This window comes from Trachymyrmex cornetzi, unplaced genomic scaffold, assembly GCF_001594075.2.
Source record: "Trachymyrmex cornetzi isolate Tcor2-1 unplaced genomic scaffold, Tcor1.1 scaffold182, whole genome shotgun sequence".
Taxonomy (NCBI): Eukaryota; Metazoa; Arthropoda; class Insecta; order Hymenoptera; family Formicidae; genus Trachymyrmex; species Trachymyrmex cornetzi.
This window is the reverse complement of record NW_017296441.1, coordinates 231,199-250,497: the sequence shown is the minus strand read 5'-3', so window position 1 is coordinate 250,497 and position 19,299 is coordinate 231,199. Positions and strand designations below refer to the sequence as shown.

The 19,299-nt window shown below is 30.2% G+C and overlaps 1 protein-coding gene across 6 annotated transcripts in view; it reads left to right on the top strand.

The window, feature by feature from the left end:
- Positions 1-19,299, top strand: part of LOC108759371 (titin) — a 48,607-nt gene that overhangs the window by 1,920 nt on the left and 27,388 nt on the right. For 5 of the 6 annotated variants that reach the window (XM_018504788.1, XM_018504787.1, XM_018504786.1 and 2 more), the window contains exons 6-25: positions 370-470; positions 571-780; positions 876-1,061; positions 1,134-1,248; positions 1,309-1,550; positions 1,633-1,755; positions 1,886-2,077; positions 2,239-2,447; positions 3,913-4,357; positions 4,471-4,655; positions 4,792-4,951; positions 5,129-5,354; positions 5,501-5,739; positions 10,556-10,678; positions 10,789-10,967; positions 11,051-11,298; positions 11,412-11,668; positions 11,861-12,052; positions 12,839-13,021; positions 18,048-18,656. In XM_018504788.1, coding sequence (XP_018360290.1) covers positions 370-470; positions 571-780; positions 876-1,061; positions 1,134-1,248; positions 1,309-1,550; positions 1,633-1,755; positions 1,886-2,077; positions 2,239-2,447; positions 3,913-4,357; positions 4,471-4,655; positions 4,792-4,951; positions 5,129-5,354; positions 5,501-5,739; positions 10,556-10,678; positions 10,789-10,967; positions 11,051-11,298; positions 11,412-11,668; positions 11,861-12,052; positions 12,839-13,021; positions 18,048-18,656 — 4,424 coding nt within the window. Of the gene's footprint in view, positions 1-369; positions 471-570; positions 781-875; positions 1,062-1,133; positions 1,249-1,308; positions 1,551-1,632; positions 1,756-1,885; positions 2,078-2,238; positions 2,448-2,789; positions 2,836-3,912; positions 4,358-4,470; positions 4,656-4,791; positions 4,952-5,128; positions 5,355-5,500; positions 5,740-10,555; positions 10,679-10,788; positions 10,968-11,050; positions 11,299-11,411; positions 11,669-11,860; positions 12,053-12,838; positions 13,022-18,047; positions 18,657-19,299 lie in introns of those variants that run through there. The other variant, XM_018504789.1, reaches the window with a different exon arrangement.

The window sequence follows — 19,299 nt, the reverse complement described above, 5'->3', positions numbered from 1 at the left end:
ATTTACAAGGATTTTCTTTTTTAAAAAAATTTTCGCACGGTGGTTGAAAATACATATTTGCGTCTATTTTATGAATGTTATGATAGAGAACTGTCAAACTGCTATCACATGTTCCGTGTCTTATAAGGACTTTACATTATAAATAGTACGCAAATCTACTTAACCGTATTCATTTAAATTAAAAAAGTCCTATTTAGAACACGGTCCGATTTAGACCACTCTCCCCTATTATATGAATATTAAGAAATAAATAAAAAAAGGTTGTATGTAGTTTGTAACTGATGTGCTAATAAAAATTTAATAATTTATTTTAAGCAATGATGTCTCTTATGTAAAAATAATGGAAAAAGTTAAATTTCACTTATTTAGGTAGGAATCTAGTAAGTTCCATGAGTAGAGAGTCCTCTAAGGATATTTTGGATACGATTAAAGGAATTCATAAGTTATTCGATTCTATCGAATTAAAACAGGTTAATTTATATTTAATCACATTTACGATTGGCGTATTTAAATTTATTTTATACATATTTAGTACAATATTTTAATACAATGTTATTCTATCGTTTGCAGATGGATATTGAAAATTCGTGGACAGAAATGGAACGAAACCTGGATACTGCCAGAGTAATCGAAAATCTGGAACAGGGTGTATCAAGCGTTACTGACTGGATTTTGGGTCCAGCAGATGTAATGCTGAACTCCTGTTGTCAGGTTGGCTTCGACGTTTCTTCATCCGAGGAGCTCCGAAGGCAACACGAAAAAATTGAGCTTCAATGCCGGGTAAATAAGTAAAATTTTATAATTTTCATTTTGTTTTAAAAATTTATTTCGTTTTATAAAGTATTACATGGAATATAATTCTAATGTGTTTACAGGAGACTTATGGGCGATATGCAGAGCTGCTTCATAAAATTGATAACCTACCTAAAAGTAAATTACCAGAAGATTTAAAATCTCAAAGAGATTTCATGGACTTTGTTTGTCGTAGCTTCGCTTCACGACTCGAAAGACGTAGAAATGTATTAATCACTTCGCAAAGATTCTTTAGACTTGTTTCTGAGGTAAAAATCAAATTTTTATCGACCTATTTATTAGCAATTGGAAGTGGTTTTTTTTGCTATTTATTATTACAGTACTTCGATAAGACGAGTGAAGTATTCGAGCAATTAGTCATGGGCAATAGGAATTACAACTTCTCTCAAGCAAGCATTAAACTCTTAACTTTGGAAAAAAGTCAAACGATTTTAGGTAAAGGTGACTCATTAGTTATTAATATTTGTTTAGTTTCATGTTTAAATAATTTTTCAGACAATTTAGAACACGAGCTTGTAAAAGAAGGTGAAAAATTGTCGGATATTCTCTCTATGCCCGTAAAGGATGCACTTGGTCGAGAAGTTCATGTAAATTACGATGAAGATATCATCAATGTCAAAGATATACTAGATGCGACAAATGCCAGAAAGAATATATTTAATGATAGTGTAGAATTACAAAAGTTGTCACTGAAACAGCTAGCTCTGATATACATGTACGAGAGCGATGCCGAACAAGTACGGAATAAGACATGATACAAAAATGTTTTAATGCGTGCAAAAGAATGTAATAAATCTATGCGTCTATTGTACCTTCCAGGCTGTTAAGTGGTTAAATGATTTATTCAATGTTTTACTTCGAAATCACATGGAAGTTGGTTGTAATGTCAAGGAAATACAATTGCAAAAAGAGGAACACCAATCTTTTCAGGAAACAGCAAAAGTAATTTTACAGCGTGATTACTGTTACAAATTATTTTTATAACATAAAACAAAAGTAATAATAGAGTTATTCTGTTTTACTTTCTGTAGAATTGTCAAGCACATACATATAATGAGATAAATATTTACAGGGAACTTACGAATATGGTGGTCAATTGGTGAATGGAGCACGTGTATTGAGATTATCTTGCAGAATATCTTTAGAGGTTAATGCTAATCTATCTTCAAAATTACGACAGGCTTGGCGACAGTTCCGATCTGTTAGTCAGGAACAATTAACCAGGCTACGAGTATGCGCTGTTTTTCATAGAAACGTCGAAGATGTATGAATGTAAATTAATATAATTCGATATGTATAAATTCAAAAGTTGTTTAAGTATTTTATTTTTTTAGTATTTTAGGATAAAAGAATCATTATTTTATGCATTATTTACTATATATATTTTCTCTGTCTTTTCTATATTTTAAATGAATTTATTTAAAGCATTGTACCGGATTACAAAATTTGGCGGAAACAGTGACGGCCCTGTATCATTCTGCAAAAGATGAAGATGCAGCGGCAAAAGCACGCATCAAAGAAAGTATAAGAAATATCCTTGATAATCGAGAGAAACTTTTATTGGAAGTTGGTCGGATGGTAAGATTGGGTCGTCTCCTTAAGACGAGGTTGAAGGAACCTCTTTATAGTCAACCGTAAGTATAATAAAGAATCGTTCCGCATTAACATAATTACTAATAAACTTCTACATTAATTTGAAGATATTACGCCTCAGAGATTAGTATGATTTGAATTACATAATTACGCAAAAGATATAGCATAACCGTTAAAAAGATAAAAATTATAAAGTAAAAATAATTCTATAAAAATGTTTTAATAATAACATAAATCAAAATAAGAAATATTTAAAACTTCTCTTTTCTATTTTTATAAAATACAATTCGATAATAAATAAAATATAATAATTAGTAAATGTAATATACGCTTGGTGTGAGGAACGCTTGCGTGTTTACCGGAGACAGTGTATGTCAGTCTATGGCTGGCTCTCGTCGAGATAGCGTCTATAATTTAGAAACGGTGCATGTAAGTGAGCTGCAATAAGATAACTGACATTTCATAACGCTTGATTCAACTTAAATACAGATTATATTCCATTCTATATATATATATATATATAGCGTTTTTTTATCAGTTTGTGTTTAATCCGTGTAGTAGGTAAACATTCACGAAATTTCTTCAAAAAAATATTATTTAGCAATCTTCTTCTAAATCTGCATTTTATAATAAGATTGTTTTACAAATTTTGTTGATACTTTTAGCATTGAATAATCACACTATAAAAAATTGTTGCAATATTCATAAGTAATAAAATATCATGCTACACACTTCTTTGGCTTCGTTCCACGGTGACGTCGTAACTTAAAACTTAACTGGTAACGCGAATCTCGTTTCAATAATACTTTGGTGAACTAGTTTGCATCATGAAGAATCATCTACCGTATTGCACATATCACGAAGATTATTTTTGGTATAATACATTTATTGTAACAATAAAAAAAAAGAACAAGCACTGTATAAAAAAATCATAACGTTCAGAAACTTAGATTAAACATTTTTTAAATAAATTTATCTTTAAGATTCTTAAGATTTAATATAGAAATCAATTATGGCGCTTGATAAAGCAACCGTGAGCTACGAAATTAGAACTTTGCCCCAAATTGCAGAGACCATGTGACGACGCGATGTACTGTCAATGCACTGTCAACTATTAATTACGTAACTGATCTAACATTTTCTTATGTCGTATTTTTAATTCAACTTGTACTTTTAATTTAATTATCCTCCCATTACAAACTAAACTATATCTAATCCTATGAAGGAAATCATCTGGAAAAAAACCAATATTGAAACTGATATGAATATGATTTGACAAAGTGATGTCAATATATTTAATGTTTCTTTTATTATTATTTTACACACAATTATAACGAAACTATAAAAGTAATATTAACATAAAACAACAAAAAGTAATAATATCGTATAAAGCTTACGGAATTCACTAACAAATGGATATTAAGTAATATTCAAAAATTTATAAACTCCAGGATAAAAACATCTATTTATAGAGTATTAATTTGATCAACAAATTCGTTTTTCTAGGATGTCTAAAGTTGAGAATGCTCCGATCTTTGGTGATAATTTGACAGCAGTCGAAGCTATTTCGGCGAAATTAGCGGAAGTTACGCGTCTCGCGGAAAAACTGGATGCGAGACTATGTGAAGCTGGAGCTAAAACTCGACCGATGTCTATTCCTGCCGTTGTGACGTCCTCTGCTTCGTCCTTGCTCTCGATATCTGCTACGTCGCCGTCAAACAAGTCCATGCATACGACTTCTAACACGACTACGTCGAGTATGACAGCTTCAGCTGTGTCTGTAATTGCTGAAATGCAACCAATAACTTCAGAAACTGTAGCTACAAAAATCAAATCTGATGTAATTAAATCTATTACTCCTACGATGGAAAAATTTAATGACAGTTTATTTCATATTCGTCCGCAATCTATGGAAAATATCGAAATATCAAATAAAGATTTTAATTCTAAGGTATATATTAACATGTTTTAATATTGATTTATAAATATTTTTCTTCTTTTTCTCTCTTAGAAAAATATTTTAAAACATTTTTTAAATAGTTTCATCTTTTTTTATTTTTATAGGAATTTATCGAAAATTCTCGTTGCGAAAGTGCAATAGGAGAATACAATGTGGAGGGTTATACAACAGCAACTGAATGTTCAACAACTCCACCTCCACGTTCGAGAAGTGAATCTTTCGTAACATCGCCGGAATGCGAAGATCTTTCTATTATTGCACCCGTGGTGACATATTCTGGTTCCACTTGGTATTTATATGAAATTTAATTACTTTTAGTTATCAAATAAAATTATGAATATTAATTAAAATCAATAAAATGAATCCATTTTTAATATACTCCAACAAAATCTTTCATCAACTCAAAAAATTGCAAACATTTAAAGGTGGACCATGGAAAAGCCTAAACTAATAACTACAATTGCACCTCTTACTTCTTCTCCGACCAATGAAAATCAGAAATTTCCTGAAGCAACATCAAATATTTCAACTATCAGCGGAGTAATCCCAACAGTACGAATGAAAACAATGGATAAAATTACTAATGTATGTTATTTAATTCAGTTAGTAAACTGATTCTCAAAGGAAAAAATTTATATATATATATATATATAAAACATATGTATACTTTTTAAAGTTTATTTCAATTTTCATTTAATATTGTATTAAACAGCGTAATTATTACACTTTTAAAGTATTACAAATTATGATTTGTTTGCATAGGAAAAATCAAACAAAATTATAAAAGAAGTTACCGAGACAACCATTTTGCGTGTTTTGCACGATATTCGATTAGGCGTAGCCTCTTATAAAGTGGTATCAAATACTGTGCAAGATCATCGGCAATATATCGACGTGAAAGATATTCAAAGTGTGGAAGATGTGCTAGAAGCAGAATCGCGCGAAAAAACGGATGACATTCACCACCATCTCGATTTATCTTCGTTCAGTTAATATTTTATAATTTTTATAATTTTTATAATTTTAATGATTCTTTGTACCCTATAGTATAATAATACATTTATATATAATAATGAAAAATAATGAATTCTTATTATTATATTCACTCTTTTATAACTAAATTTTTTTTAACAGAAGAGTCTAAAAATTATACTGGCAAAAGTTCGAAAAAAGTACAATCGGATCAAAATATTGCGACGAAAATCCGAGAACAAGTGTTGAATGAAAGCACATGCTCCAATTTAAGAGAATATGAGGATATACCGTTGTCTTCGCAAAATTTTTTACTTCATGAGGATAGCGAAATTAAAATATCATCGATGAAGAAAGATGATAATTTAGAAGGTGAAGATTTTCTTGAAAAAACAAGAAAGGTGAGTTTGCAAGTGTAATTTTGATGACGCAACTACTATCTTCGACCGACGTTTGATCAATCTTTCTTCTTTCAAATTCTTTGTTTGTTACATTTTAATGTGCTAGCTGTTTGGTATATGTGTTTAGAACAATTCTTATTCATTTAAATTTGTAAGTTTTTTTTGTTTTCCTTTATTATTGCATTAAATACAACAATGATTGTCTATCTAATTCTTATAACTGAAAATTATTTGCAGCTTTGATGTGTGTGTGTAAAGACAAATTTTATATAAAGAATTTGATGAAAACAAATATTACCAGCATATATAGATCTTACGATTTTGATTGATTAAAGAAAAAGATGTTTATATATATGGATGTTTCATGTTGAAAATATCACATGTATTATATAGAATCGGCAGGATTAAGAATTGTTAACTGCGTATTTGTTATGCTTCGCTGTCTGTAACTATATTGCAAATAAAATTTTAATATAATATTATATAATATCTACGCCTGAGCCGTAGAAGGTTAGGCTATATCGAGAAAAACATGAAGAAAGGTCTATGTCAAGAAATGAATGAAAAGCGTTCTATCTCGTGTGAGGTGTGAAGACCGTAATATTTTCTTTTTATAAATTTTATAGTGATATGACTGAGAACGGAAATCGTCTTGATTTTTAATCCTATTTTCCGCACTCATTTATTCATCGATTATTTAATTTTCTGTAACTAAATTTGTGTAATTTATGAGTAGTAAATATTGCGCTATATAAACCCTTTTTTAATTTCATGCGACTTGAGCCGTTCTTCTCGCTTTCTCGATATAAACCGTACTTCGTATGCGTTTTGACATAGACCGGTTTGCACGCCTCACGTGAAATAGACCGCTTTTCATTAATTTCTTGACATAAACCTTTCTTCATATTTTTTTCGCTATAGCACTTTCTACGGCTCAGGCGTTGATATGCTGTCATGGATTTTTAGTATCGCATGACGCATTTGTTATTTGTGTAAATAAAAGATGTTTAAAAGAAATTGTGTGCGATAATTTTTAACATTATAAAATTTAATTAAAAATATATTGGATGATCATATATTACACCTAAAGACTTTTCATTTACAATCGACAATTTCACTTTCGAAGCTGTTGCCCTGCGCAACTCTGCTCTGTAGATCGTGCTCGACGAGTGCAACGAAAGTGAGCGGGAGGCAGCCGGCCGGAGGCTAACCCGGCTAACCGGAGTGCGGACTGGCCGCAGGCCGTACTGCGCTCTGTCGGTTCAGTCTTGGTTCGGCTGGTTACTGCAACCGATCGGCTGGTGACGTGATACACTCGTGACATGTGTCACGCAAGTGTTACTGCCGTTGTTGTCGTCATTCTTACTAACAATACCGCTTAAACGCGAATCGAATTTAGGTGATTGTTATATCGTGCCAAGTAAAAATTATGCTAAACAATATTTCATATAAAAAATATAACTTGGTGCATCGTACATCAAATTAAAATGTCAAAAACCATGAATCTGCTTATTAAGAGAGACGAAATGAAGCAAAGTTTTTCCCGTCTTTTTAATTTAAAATTTTACTACATAAGAGAACAAAAGCCTGTTAATTTAAATTATAAAAAATAAAAAAAGAATTTATAATTACGCATTAAATATCGAAATGCGCAAATTTATATTATGATTATATATATGTATATATATATATATATTTGTTAATTGGAAAATTTCTTTAAGATATAAAGAGTCGATCAAATTATTTGCAAATAATTGAACGGTCCTCTGATGTCACGGGAGAAATCATAAACTTATTCAATAAAGAAACATAAAAATTTTTTTGTAATATCGATTGGTATTTCTATCGGATCATTTCCGGTTACATATGATTTTCACCGTACGTTACTTGAAAGAGCGCTACCAGTCAGTCCGGTTTTATTCTACCATTTGTTCGTCTCTGTAGATGACGTCATCGTACACACAAAGATATCTACATAAAGTATTAATATGTTGTATCAAAAAGAGAAAATATAGATATTACTGTATGCAGCATACATTTTCAATTGATCGTGACTGTAAATTAACAAATTGTTATTCCTTTTCGCGTAGAAGAAATATCCTAACTTTGATAAAAAAATTGTATTCTTTTATATTTTTAATTTAAGAAATTAATGCAAATTAAAGAGATAAGGCAACATTGAAAAAATATTAAGTTGCGAAAAAACTTTTGCCAGTTAAATATTTTTGGTTTGTCTATTTGTATTACAGACGCAATCATCTTCAGTTTTACATTCACGGAATTTTCGTACTAGCATCTTTGGCAAGGTGCCAAAAATAAAGTCAATTAGAAAAGACAATTCGAAAGAGCCAACTCGGAGAAACATGTTAATATATTTTTTATCTGTAAAATCTTTGAGAATATCTATGAGCTAGATGTTTATTGTCGCGTTTTAGATCGACGTACGTCATTGTAATATATTTAGCACCAGGCATTGAAATCACTGTGTATGTTCGGCCGAAACGTATCGGTATAACGTCGCGTAACACTTTTAACAATTTTAATTTTCAGCAGCTATATTGTCAACTATTGCTTAATTCGTAGCATATATAAATATCGAGTGAGTATTTCATGACGTAATTATGTCACAAATATAATTCTGCTAACACAGATCTGAAACGTTTTGATTATCACATAAAAGATAAAATTAGCAATGATGGTGGATGGTCCTGATTCGATGGCACACGTGCATCCCGGAAGATCTGTTGAGACAATTTCCGAAATTGTCACGCAAAGAGATGAGGATACGCCACAACAAATAATCTCTCCAACTACTACTATAAGTACCATAGCTGTGCAAAGTGGAGAAACGCGTGTAGTAATCGCTTTACTTCAAGTAAGAAACATGTATTGCATTTTAATTTATATAATAATAATTTATATTTTTTATTGTTATTTTGTCTGTCAATGCAACTCATTTTATTTTATTTTATTTAGAAGTTTTTGGAAATCATTACTTGAAAATCTTTGTGAAAATAAAATATTACATATGGATTGTTTCATTCAAATAATTCTTAGTAAAGAACAATTTTTCATTGCAATTTTATGTATGACACTATGGTGTAGGTATTTCGGGATTCGGTTGCTTCGGTCTATAGCTATTTCCGAATCCTCTCGAAACCGTAAGCGTTTTAGATATCCGCTGAGCAAAACGAGTCTCCCGAAACTCTACGAAGGATAAATTTAACCACTAGATACAGTAACTCCCATTACACACCATCATGATCAGATAAACCCATCTTATGTACGTTACGTTGGATTCCAAAGTATTTAGAAACACGATCGCACAATCCATGCAAGTTACATTTTAAGTGTTTTATTATTAACTATAAATTTACATTTTTATTACCTCAAATTTTTATCAAGTGAAGAAGGCTGTGTGTGTTGTGTGGAAAATAAAACAAATACTTTTTAAAATTAAATATATATCTAATTTTATGCAGTTTGAAAGAAGAAAAAACTATGTATGTATATAAATTTTTATCCTAATATAAATTATTAATTTAAATTACAATAAACTATATAACAGATCCCCCAAAATTAATTTATAAGTATATAGATTGGATAATCGATAAACTCGTATCGAAGTAAGGGAGATCTCGTAGCATGGATCTGCACACTCTCGTATAATCTAACAAACCGGTATTATATACACACACGCACACACACGCGCTCGCGCACGCGCGTGTATATGAGACGACTCGAGGCAGCTTGGGTCCAACCTGGCTCGGCTCAGTGGCGGACGAGTGACGTGATTTTTCCTTTTACCATACCTTTTCGACTATAATAGTCTATATCATTCCTACAATCTAACAATAGTACTTCGTCCGAAACAAGAGGGAAAATGTTCGATAAAGATTTTTAGATACGCATAAACATATTTTTACGGTGCACTTATTAACATTGTCAAGTATGAGAATTTATTTAGTACTATTGCATGTTGTGATATCAGATAATTTGAATAATTTCCAAATATAACACTTAAGAAATTGAAACAATTAATATAATTAATATAATTATTTTTATTACTGGTGTATAATCTTTTCTACTTTTACTCTAATCCGTAAATCACAAATGACATTTTTTTCTTATAATACGATATAATATATTTCTCAAGTTTTTAACAAATACATTGAGTATTTGTTAATTTCGTTAGTTATTCCGATATCTTTAAAAATATTGTCATAAAATAATATATCTCTTTTCGCTAGCATACCTTAAAAAAAAAAAGAAATAATTTCATCGCTCAAGTAACGATATACATATACCAGAAGAGAGAATTGGTCAATCCAAACGTAGTTATTCGGCAGTATGCCAAAGATGAAAATGGAAACATATCTTGCTCCTTCTGCGGCCCAACCTCACGAGGTTGATGAACTTTGGAGGGCCGATTTCTGTCTACACTCGTTTTTTACTTTCTATCTTTTCTTTTTAATAATGCTAGAGGAAAAAGATCTCTCTTTTAAATATGATTTTCGACATTATACGTGGCTGTTAGATAATTCCAAAATTTATTTAAGACTTAAAATAATCTTTATATTGTGGCATAAGCAAGCGAACATTTTTTTAGATTTTCTTTGTTATTTATTATACTTTACAATTATTTAAAATAATGAATACAATATTTTAGTAATTGCGAAAATGATCATTGAATGGAGAAGGAAGGAGTATTTAATGATATTCAGTTTATCTATGCCATGTCGTTTATACTGTCGGAAGACTCCGAAGATATTGATGGTTTATCATTATACATCGCTTTATTATCGTTTCTGTTCAGAGCGGCGAATGGCTGAAGCTGAAAATACTCGAGCTACAACCAGAATTAACGAAACTTGGTGCTTCTGTAAAAGAAGCTATGGAACTTTCAAACGCACACGATCAAGTGTTACTCCGATTACAGGTAAAGTTAAATGTAATAAAATAAATTTCAAATTGTGTAAAAGTTTATATTAAATATAATTAAATAGAAGTGCTTAAGGTCTCCGTTAATTAAAACTTTGCCATAATCAGAATAAACAAAGCCCGGTGGAAGAATTATTGCGACAAGCTGATCAATTAATCACAACCCAGAGACCAAGAGCAGAAGTATACACTGCTATGGCGGAAACATTAGGTCAGGCATGGCGCGATATAAATCAACTTTTAGAACGTCGTAAGAAAATACTTGACCGAAACGTATTATTTCAATGGTATAGCAAAGTGTAATTAATTAATTAATATATTCGTGCTTTTAAATTAATTATTTAACAAAATAGATTTTATTTTTTTATAGTCGCGCGGCAGAATGTAGAGAACGTATGGAGGCGTTGGAAATGGCATGTAACAACACGTTACTACCGATCGAAATAGAAGTAGTAAAAAGTTTTCTATCGAAGATTCAGAATCTTCGCAAAGATATGTTGGAAGGATTGATGGGTGCATTGCGGGAGGGTAAAACATTGCTGGATGGACTTAAGGAATTGGTAAACGAAGGCACTTTAGATTCTAGGTCGGATACGATTAAAGATGAAGCTAATCATGGTATGTCAAATGTTTATTCAATATCTGTAATTAATTATTTGCTTATCTATTTAGCTAGATCGCTGCCATAAAATTAAATTTTTTATGATAAAATAAATATCGTATTTCATTAGCCGTATTACGAGTTGAAAAATGGCTGGAAGAACTACACGATAGAAGGCGGTTGATCGAGACAACTTTTCTTAGCAGAAAAACTCAATTGGAGCAATGTCTTGCTCTCGCGCTGCTCGCGACCGATCTTCGTAATCTCGAAGAAATTCTCAATAACAGAATCGTTGCATTAGAGGGCAGTTGCAATCAATTGGGAGATTCTGTATCTAATGTAGAACTGCTCCTTTTTGAATTAAAAAAGTTACAAGTCGAAGCGAAGGTATCTGAACAGAAATCAATTCGACTAATATCTCGTCAAATATAATTAAATATATTTTATTGTTCTGTGTAATTATATATATATATATATATATAATATATTATATATATATAATATATTATATATAAGTGTGTGTGTGTGTACTGTACAGAGTAATACGCTCTTTTAAAAGAAAAATTCATTGCTTTCTAGGAGTTTCAAGATAAAGCTATTAAAATAACTAAATCGACCGAACGATTAGTGTCATCGGGACACTTTGCAGGCGAACAAGCGACCGAGCAGGCGTTTGCGATTCTTAGTACCGCTACCGATTATATTAACGATTTAGATCAATATAACAGGTTGTTGGATAGAACAACGGCTTTTTTTGAGTTGGTACAATCGGTAAATGTTTCTAACTTTCTAATTATCTATAGTCGACTAATTACCCTTGTAGAAAAATACTACTGAGCACTAGGAGTATTTTGAGGTACTACTGTACTACAGCACTACAGCTGTACTATACTACTGTAGTAGTGCAGAAGTGTTCAGTAATGCTGAGTAGTGCTAAGATCTTCTATATATCCGCGTTTCGGCAAGATACAAAATGCGGGAAATGAGTATGCATCACAGAAACTAATTATTAATAATTCTATTAAACAAAAAGCACTTTCAGAGTCTCTACGAGCACACTCTGATCAAGCTGAGAATAAGTGATGAATTTCATTTACATATGCCTATTTATAGGGATCCGCGCCTATTTATAGGGATACGCAGTATCGCCAAGATGGACTCGTTTTCTGTAAGGAGGAAATGACGCGGATCCCTATAAGTAGGCATTTGTAAATGAAATCCGTCACTTACTCTCAGCTTGATCAGAGTGTGCTCATAGAGTCTCTGCAAAGTGTTTTTTTTTTTAATGAAGTTATTAATACTAAGTTTCTGTGATGCATACTCATTTCCTGCATTTTGTATCTTGCCGAAACGCGGATAGAAGATCTTAGTACTATTCAGCATTACTGAACACTTCTGCACTACTACAGTAGTGTAGTAGTGCTGTAGTATAGTAGTGCCTCAAAATATTCCTAGTGCTCAGTAGTACTTTTCTACAAGGGGCAGTAAAATAATATAATGTTTAATAATTCAATGAGTATATTTAAACTTGATTACTAATATTAGTCAATGCACTAGGCTATCACAAAACTGGATCAGTTAGAAATTCAATTAATAACAACGGAACATCCTTCTTATTCTTCACGAATCGCACGTCTTCATGCACAAATAGTGGCTATGATAGAAGACGTAATTTCAAAGCCATTGTCAGAAGGATATGCATTATTAAACATCACGGGAAGAGAAGCACCTGGTGCCGAGGTTAGATCAATCGAATAATTAATTGTATTTACTATTACGCGAGTTAAGGATGAAAGGATTATATGTTGATATAAGATAGCTATATCGCACTAATATATAACAGGGTGTTAAAAAATACCATTCAGCACTCTTATATGGTAGATAGTACACATACCGAAAAAAAAAATCTTAGTGAATAGGTTGGAAACTCAGCCGTTTCTAAGACATAAACAATTATTATAACTGACTTATATTAACTTCTACATGTTATGTGCTACGTGAAGATTTACCTTAGTATTTACAAACCACATTCTAAATGTTCTTACTTAATTTCCATATATATTGCTTTATAATTAAAAATTTCTCTGAGAATCAGTAAGTTGATATCAACCAGCTATTATGATTGGATGGGCATTATGGGAGATCACTTTATTGAATCTGTAATTCTCCCAAATAGGCTATTAATGCTATTTATCTCAATTTCTCTCTTTTCACGTCGTATGCAACACGTAGAAAAGACAATAAGTCAGTTATGATACTAATAAAATTGTTTAAATATCTCAAAAACGGTTGAGCTTTTGATCTATATTCACCAAGACTTTTTTACTTAGTATAGTGTGTACTATCTATTACATAAAGGCTGAAGATTTTTTTGAATGTCCTATATAAATATTACTAATTTTATAAATCATCTGTTTATTAATTTTTTATTGTATATTATTGTCGCAATCTTTGTTATTTGTCATGATGTTTTATTTATAGATAGAGTAATATAGCGGTTGAGTAATATAACTAAATATATGTGTATTAGGTCGAGGAAAAAAAGTTTCTTCGTATTTAAAAAAATTTTTTACAAAAGTTTTTCATTTGTTGCGAAATTTTTGTTACAATTATATCATTTGCTAGAGCAAAGTTTTAGCTTTAAAAATTTGTTTTTTAAATTGCGGTATGATGATTTTGATCGGAGTTATGAGCAATCAAAGTTAGAATGCTCCTTTACTTAATTCGCGAATTAATTATTCAGTAACAAAAAATCATAGGAACATTTAAAAAAAATGATTTAGTAGGGAAAGGTTCAAGCTTTCATGATAAGTAGTTGAAAATTTTCGTAAATTTTTTTGGACCCGTGAGAGATTTCCAAAGTGAAAAGAAAATTTTTTATCTTTTTCAGTTCGTAGTTTTTTAAATGTAAAAATTATCAAACTCACAGAAACTCAAAAAATATAGTAATCTTTCGAAAGTAGAGATTTCAAGCTTTAAAACCCTTTTTTTTAAGTTTAAATTTCGTTGATTTTTGACGAAGATTATATATACAATCTTGAATTAAAATATACAAAGAAACTTTTTTTCCGAACCAATATATAGAGGAAAGGCCCCTATTATGAGATACCGAGTTCATTTTGGGTAAATGTTAGAAGTCTATGGGCAGAATTTAAAATAATAATAGGTCAGGAACTAATAAGGAGCATACAGCCACAACGCTAGTTATAAGTAGCAAAAATATATTCAATTTAAATCAAGTAAACGTTTCGGTCACTATCTACCATCATCAGTATAATCAAATTTCATATTAAAAAATATATAAATTATCAACCAGAAATTGTACTTGTCACAAAATTATCGTTCGCAAAAAATTTTTAATAAAAATATGACGCTCAATAGTAAGAAATCAATCCAGTCCAAACTGAACAAGAATTTTTCAGAAGTAGTTGAACATCACAATGTCAATCAATTTGTTATAATATAGAAGATATTTCCATTTAAATATGTGATTGCCAGATGCTAAATATCCAAATATTAATTGTAACCAAAACAAAAAACAGAAATAGAACCACACACACACACACACACACACACACACAAATTAGAACTATAATATGTTTAATATCTATTAATATAAATTTAATTTTTAATCTATCGTATTAACAATTTTATTAACTCACCACATATTTGCTGACATAAGTGTTCACTCAAATCGTCACAGATTCATCTTCCACACAAATTTATAGCGTCGAACAGATTATACTTTTAACTTTACGAGATTATAATTTTCGTATAAATTATATCGTTAAAATGAGAACAACATTGTCAAGCCAAGTACATTGTGACCGCTTACCAGTGTACTGGCAGTATTTATATTTTATTTTTAGACAAAGAGAGAAGAGTTCTGGAAAGATTCAAACATTATTATGAGAGAGGGGGGCATTTACTAATGATAGGAATATATATCTCAGGAAACTGTTCCGTGTCACTCTGCTTATTTAAACTTTTTCTTTGTTTTTTTATGTGGATCATCTCCGAAACCATTCTTTTATAATAAGATTGTTCAGAATCAACTATATTGGTATTGTTCCAATCTATTTCGTGATTGAAATCTAATATACGACACTGTAATTCAAGATTTAGAATCCAACATTTTTAGTAAACTTTCCACTCATGTACTTTTCTATTTCCGTTACGTTGACGATATCATTATGGCTCTCCCAAACGATCAGATTGTCTCCACACTGGATTATTTTAATTCTTACCATGAAAGAATAAAGTTTACAGTCGAACACGGTAGTAAAGAAGAATTAAACTTTCTTGACGTAAGATTGTTAATTGAGAATGGCAGATTAATGTTTGATAATTATATAAAAAGTCTACAGATTCTGGACGATATTTAAATTTTTATTCTAATCATCCTGTGATACACAAGAAAGGAGTAATAATAAGTCAGCTGGATAGAGTTATATTTCTTTCTCACCCGAAATTCCACGAAAAGAATATCATAAATCTAATTAATACTTTTTTAAATAACGGATATCCTTTACAATTTTTGTTTGCAACAATCAATAACAGAATGAAATCTTTACCTTATAATAAATCATTTGATTGCATTAATAAACGTAGCAAAAAAATAGATTCAACTAATCTTTCGAATAAGTATTTCACCATTCCGTATTTTCAAAAAACTTCTGAAAAATTCATATCTATTACAAATAAATTTAATTTTAATATTGCTCATAGACCTATAAATAATTTAAGTTCTGTTATGAAAACTGGTAAAGACATAATTAAAAAAGAAGATCAATCAAATGTAGTATATAAAATAAGTTGTCAAGATTGCGAATTTACATATATTGGACAAACTAAACGCAAGCTTAAAACTAGAATAAAAGAACATAAAAACGACTATAAAAAAACCATCGAATAATTTGTCGGTCATTTCGAAGCATATATTAGATTTCAATCACGAAATAGATTGGAACAATACCAATATAGTTGATTCTGAACAATCTTATTATAAAAGAATGGTCTCGGAGATGATCCACATAAAAAAACAAAGAAAAAGTTTAAATAAGCAGAGTGACACGGAACAGTTTCCTGAGATATATATTCCTATCATTAGTAAATGCCCCCCTCTCTCATAATAATGTTTGAATCTTTCCAGAACTCTTCTCTCTTTGTCTAAAAATAAAATATAAATACTGCCAGTACACTGGTAAGCGGTCACAATGTACTTGGCTTGACAATGTTGTTCTCATTTTAACGATATAATTTATACGAAAATTATAATCTCGTAAAGTTAAAAGTATAATCTGTTCGACGCTATAAATTTGTGTGGAAGATGAATCTGTGACGATTTGAGTGAACACTTATGTCAGCAAATATGTGGTGAGTTAATAAAATTGTTAATACGATAGATTAAAAATTAAATTTATATTAATAGATATTAAACATATTATAGTTCTAATTTGTGTGTGTGTGTGTGTGTGTGTGTGTGTGGTTCTATTTCTGTTTTTTGTTTTGGTTACAATTAATATTTGGATATTTAGCATCTGGCAATCACATATTTAAATGGAAATATCTTCTATATTATAACAAATTGACATTGATGTTCAACTACTTCTGAAAAATTCTTGTTCAGTTCGGACTGGATTGATTTCTTACTATTGAGCGTCGTATTTTTATAAAAATTTTTTGCGAACTATAATTTTGTGACAAGTACAATTTCTGGTTGATAATTTATATATTTTTTAATATGAAATTTGGTTGTACTGATGATGGTCAGATAGTGACCGAAACGTTTACTTGATTTAAATTGAATATATTTTTGCTACTTATAACTGGCGTTGTGGCTGTATGCTCCTTATTAGTTCTTTTTATAATTTTAAGCCACTTATTATCTTACGTAATAATATATCATTTTGAAGGAAATTTAATAAGCTTTAAGATAATGTTATATAAAATTTAATTCAAATTTTATTTTTTTTGAAAATTAAAGAAATGTAAAAAGTGAGCAAATCGCAAAGTCAAAAAATTATGCTCCTAATATGAGATGCCCCAAGAAATCGAAAGTAAAACGCAAAGTATATCAGTATTGCAACTAAAAAACTTTATTTAATGTTTCTTAAATACAAACAAACACAACCAGTGTGCGCGAAAAATGAGTATGCGATATATTGTACCCAGAACTCGTTTTCAGGTGGTTGAAATCAAGCATCGCAGAAATAGGGACTCGACGTTCATTCCGGTTGTCCTTTTTATTATTGTACATTAACATTTATACTTTAGCAGCGATTTTCACTATGACATGGGAGCATGGGTTATTTCATATTAGAAATACCCTGGGTATCTCATATTACGATTTCTACGCCTTATGGTTTTGCGATCATCAAATCTAACTTCTGTAATTAAGCAATTCAATATATCCCGTATTTTTCTATTAGTACGACCTTACTCTATCACTACATGAAGAATTTATTGCCAAATATTTGTTTATTAAATAATAAACAATTTTTAAAGGCTCATCTTAATGAAATTTGAAGATATCCAAGTTCTAAAATCTTTTTTTACGATGACTACAGGCATGATCTAATAATGAATTTTCTACTAAACAGTTTTCAAACCAAGAGCAATAAATTCATGGTGGAACCAATAGATAGCGGCTATTAGTTTAGCAGAAACGCCGCTATCTCATATTAGGCGCCTATCTTATAATAGGGGGCTTTCCTCTATATATATATATATACATATATGTGTGTATATATCATGTTTGTTACAGGGTGTAAGAAATGCTGTAGAAAAATTGGAAAATCGCAAATTTTCTTTGATGGAACGGTGTACAGCTCATAAGGAAGAAAATTTAGAGATTTCGAGAATACTAACTACATTTTTAGATAAGCATAATACCTTACAAGCTTGGCTAACTGATATTGTTAAAGTCTTTCTTCAAAAGCATCAAAATATGGGCAGCAATTTGGTAATGGCGTGTGATTTTCGTCAAATTCATTGCCAATTACTAGCTGAATTGGAAATTAAAGGTGAGGGTATAGATCATTTAGAGTTGGAAATTCTTCCAATCATAGAACGCTTGGACGAGATGCAGAAATACGAATTACAATTAAAAATAAAAAATCTTAAAGACGAATGGACAAAAACAAAGATTACAATAGTAAAAAGAATCGAATTGAGTACCTTTTATATACAGTTTTATGAAATTGTGGACGAACTGACTTATGAAATGGATTTTATCGATAACGAATTGAAAAAGCATAAAGATGTCTTAGATGAGGCTAAGTTTAATGAAATAGAAGAAAGATGGAAATGTTTTGAGTCTCTTTACAAAAAACTTGATAATCATGCAAAGATATTTCTCAATGAAACAAACAACGTAAGTAACTCATAATGTATTCTTTAATTTTATAATTTTAATAAGAAAATGCACTGTTAGAAATTTCTCAATGAATTTTAATTAACATGTAAAGGAAGCATGTGGTTATGCACGAAATTAAATGTAATGAATGATGTAAATAAAAACTAAATTACAGTAGTCTTAAGTGTGATGAACGTGTGTATTGAAATTAATGAACACACTATTATAGAAATTAATTTACACGTTAATGAAAAGTACGAGATCTGTAACTGAAAAGTAATTTACATTAATGACATGTAAGAAACGTAAATGTATTAAACGTTAAGCGTTAATAGTATTAGGCTTAATTAAAATATTATTAATATTCGTAAATGTAAAAGTACATTAAATTTTATTAATATGTACATTAATAGTTATTTCAATTACGATTAATTAAATGTCATTTATACCCGTAAATGAAAAGTATATTAAATTTCATTACACTTAATTTTTCAGTTACTGTAAACTTAAATCTCATTAACATGTGCATTAATAGCAGGGATGGGAAAGTTACTTTCCCATAAAAGTAATTAATTACAGTTACAGTTTTTCTCTTTCAAAAAGTAATTAATTACCGTTACAAGTTATTGACTCTGAAAAGTAATTCGTTACAGTTACAGTT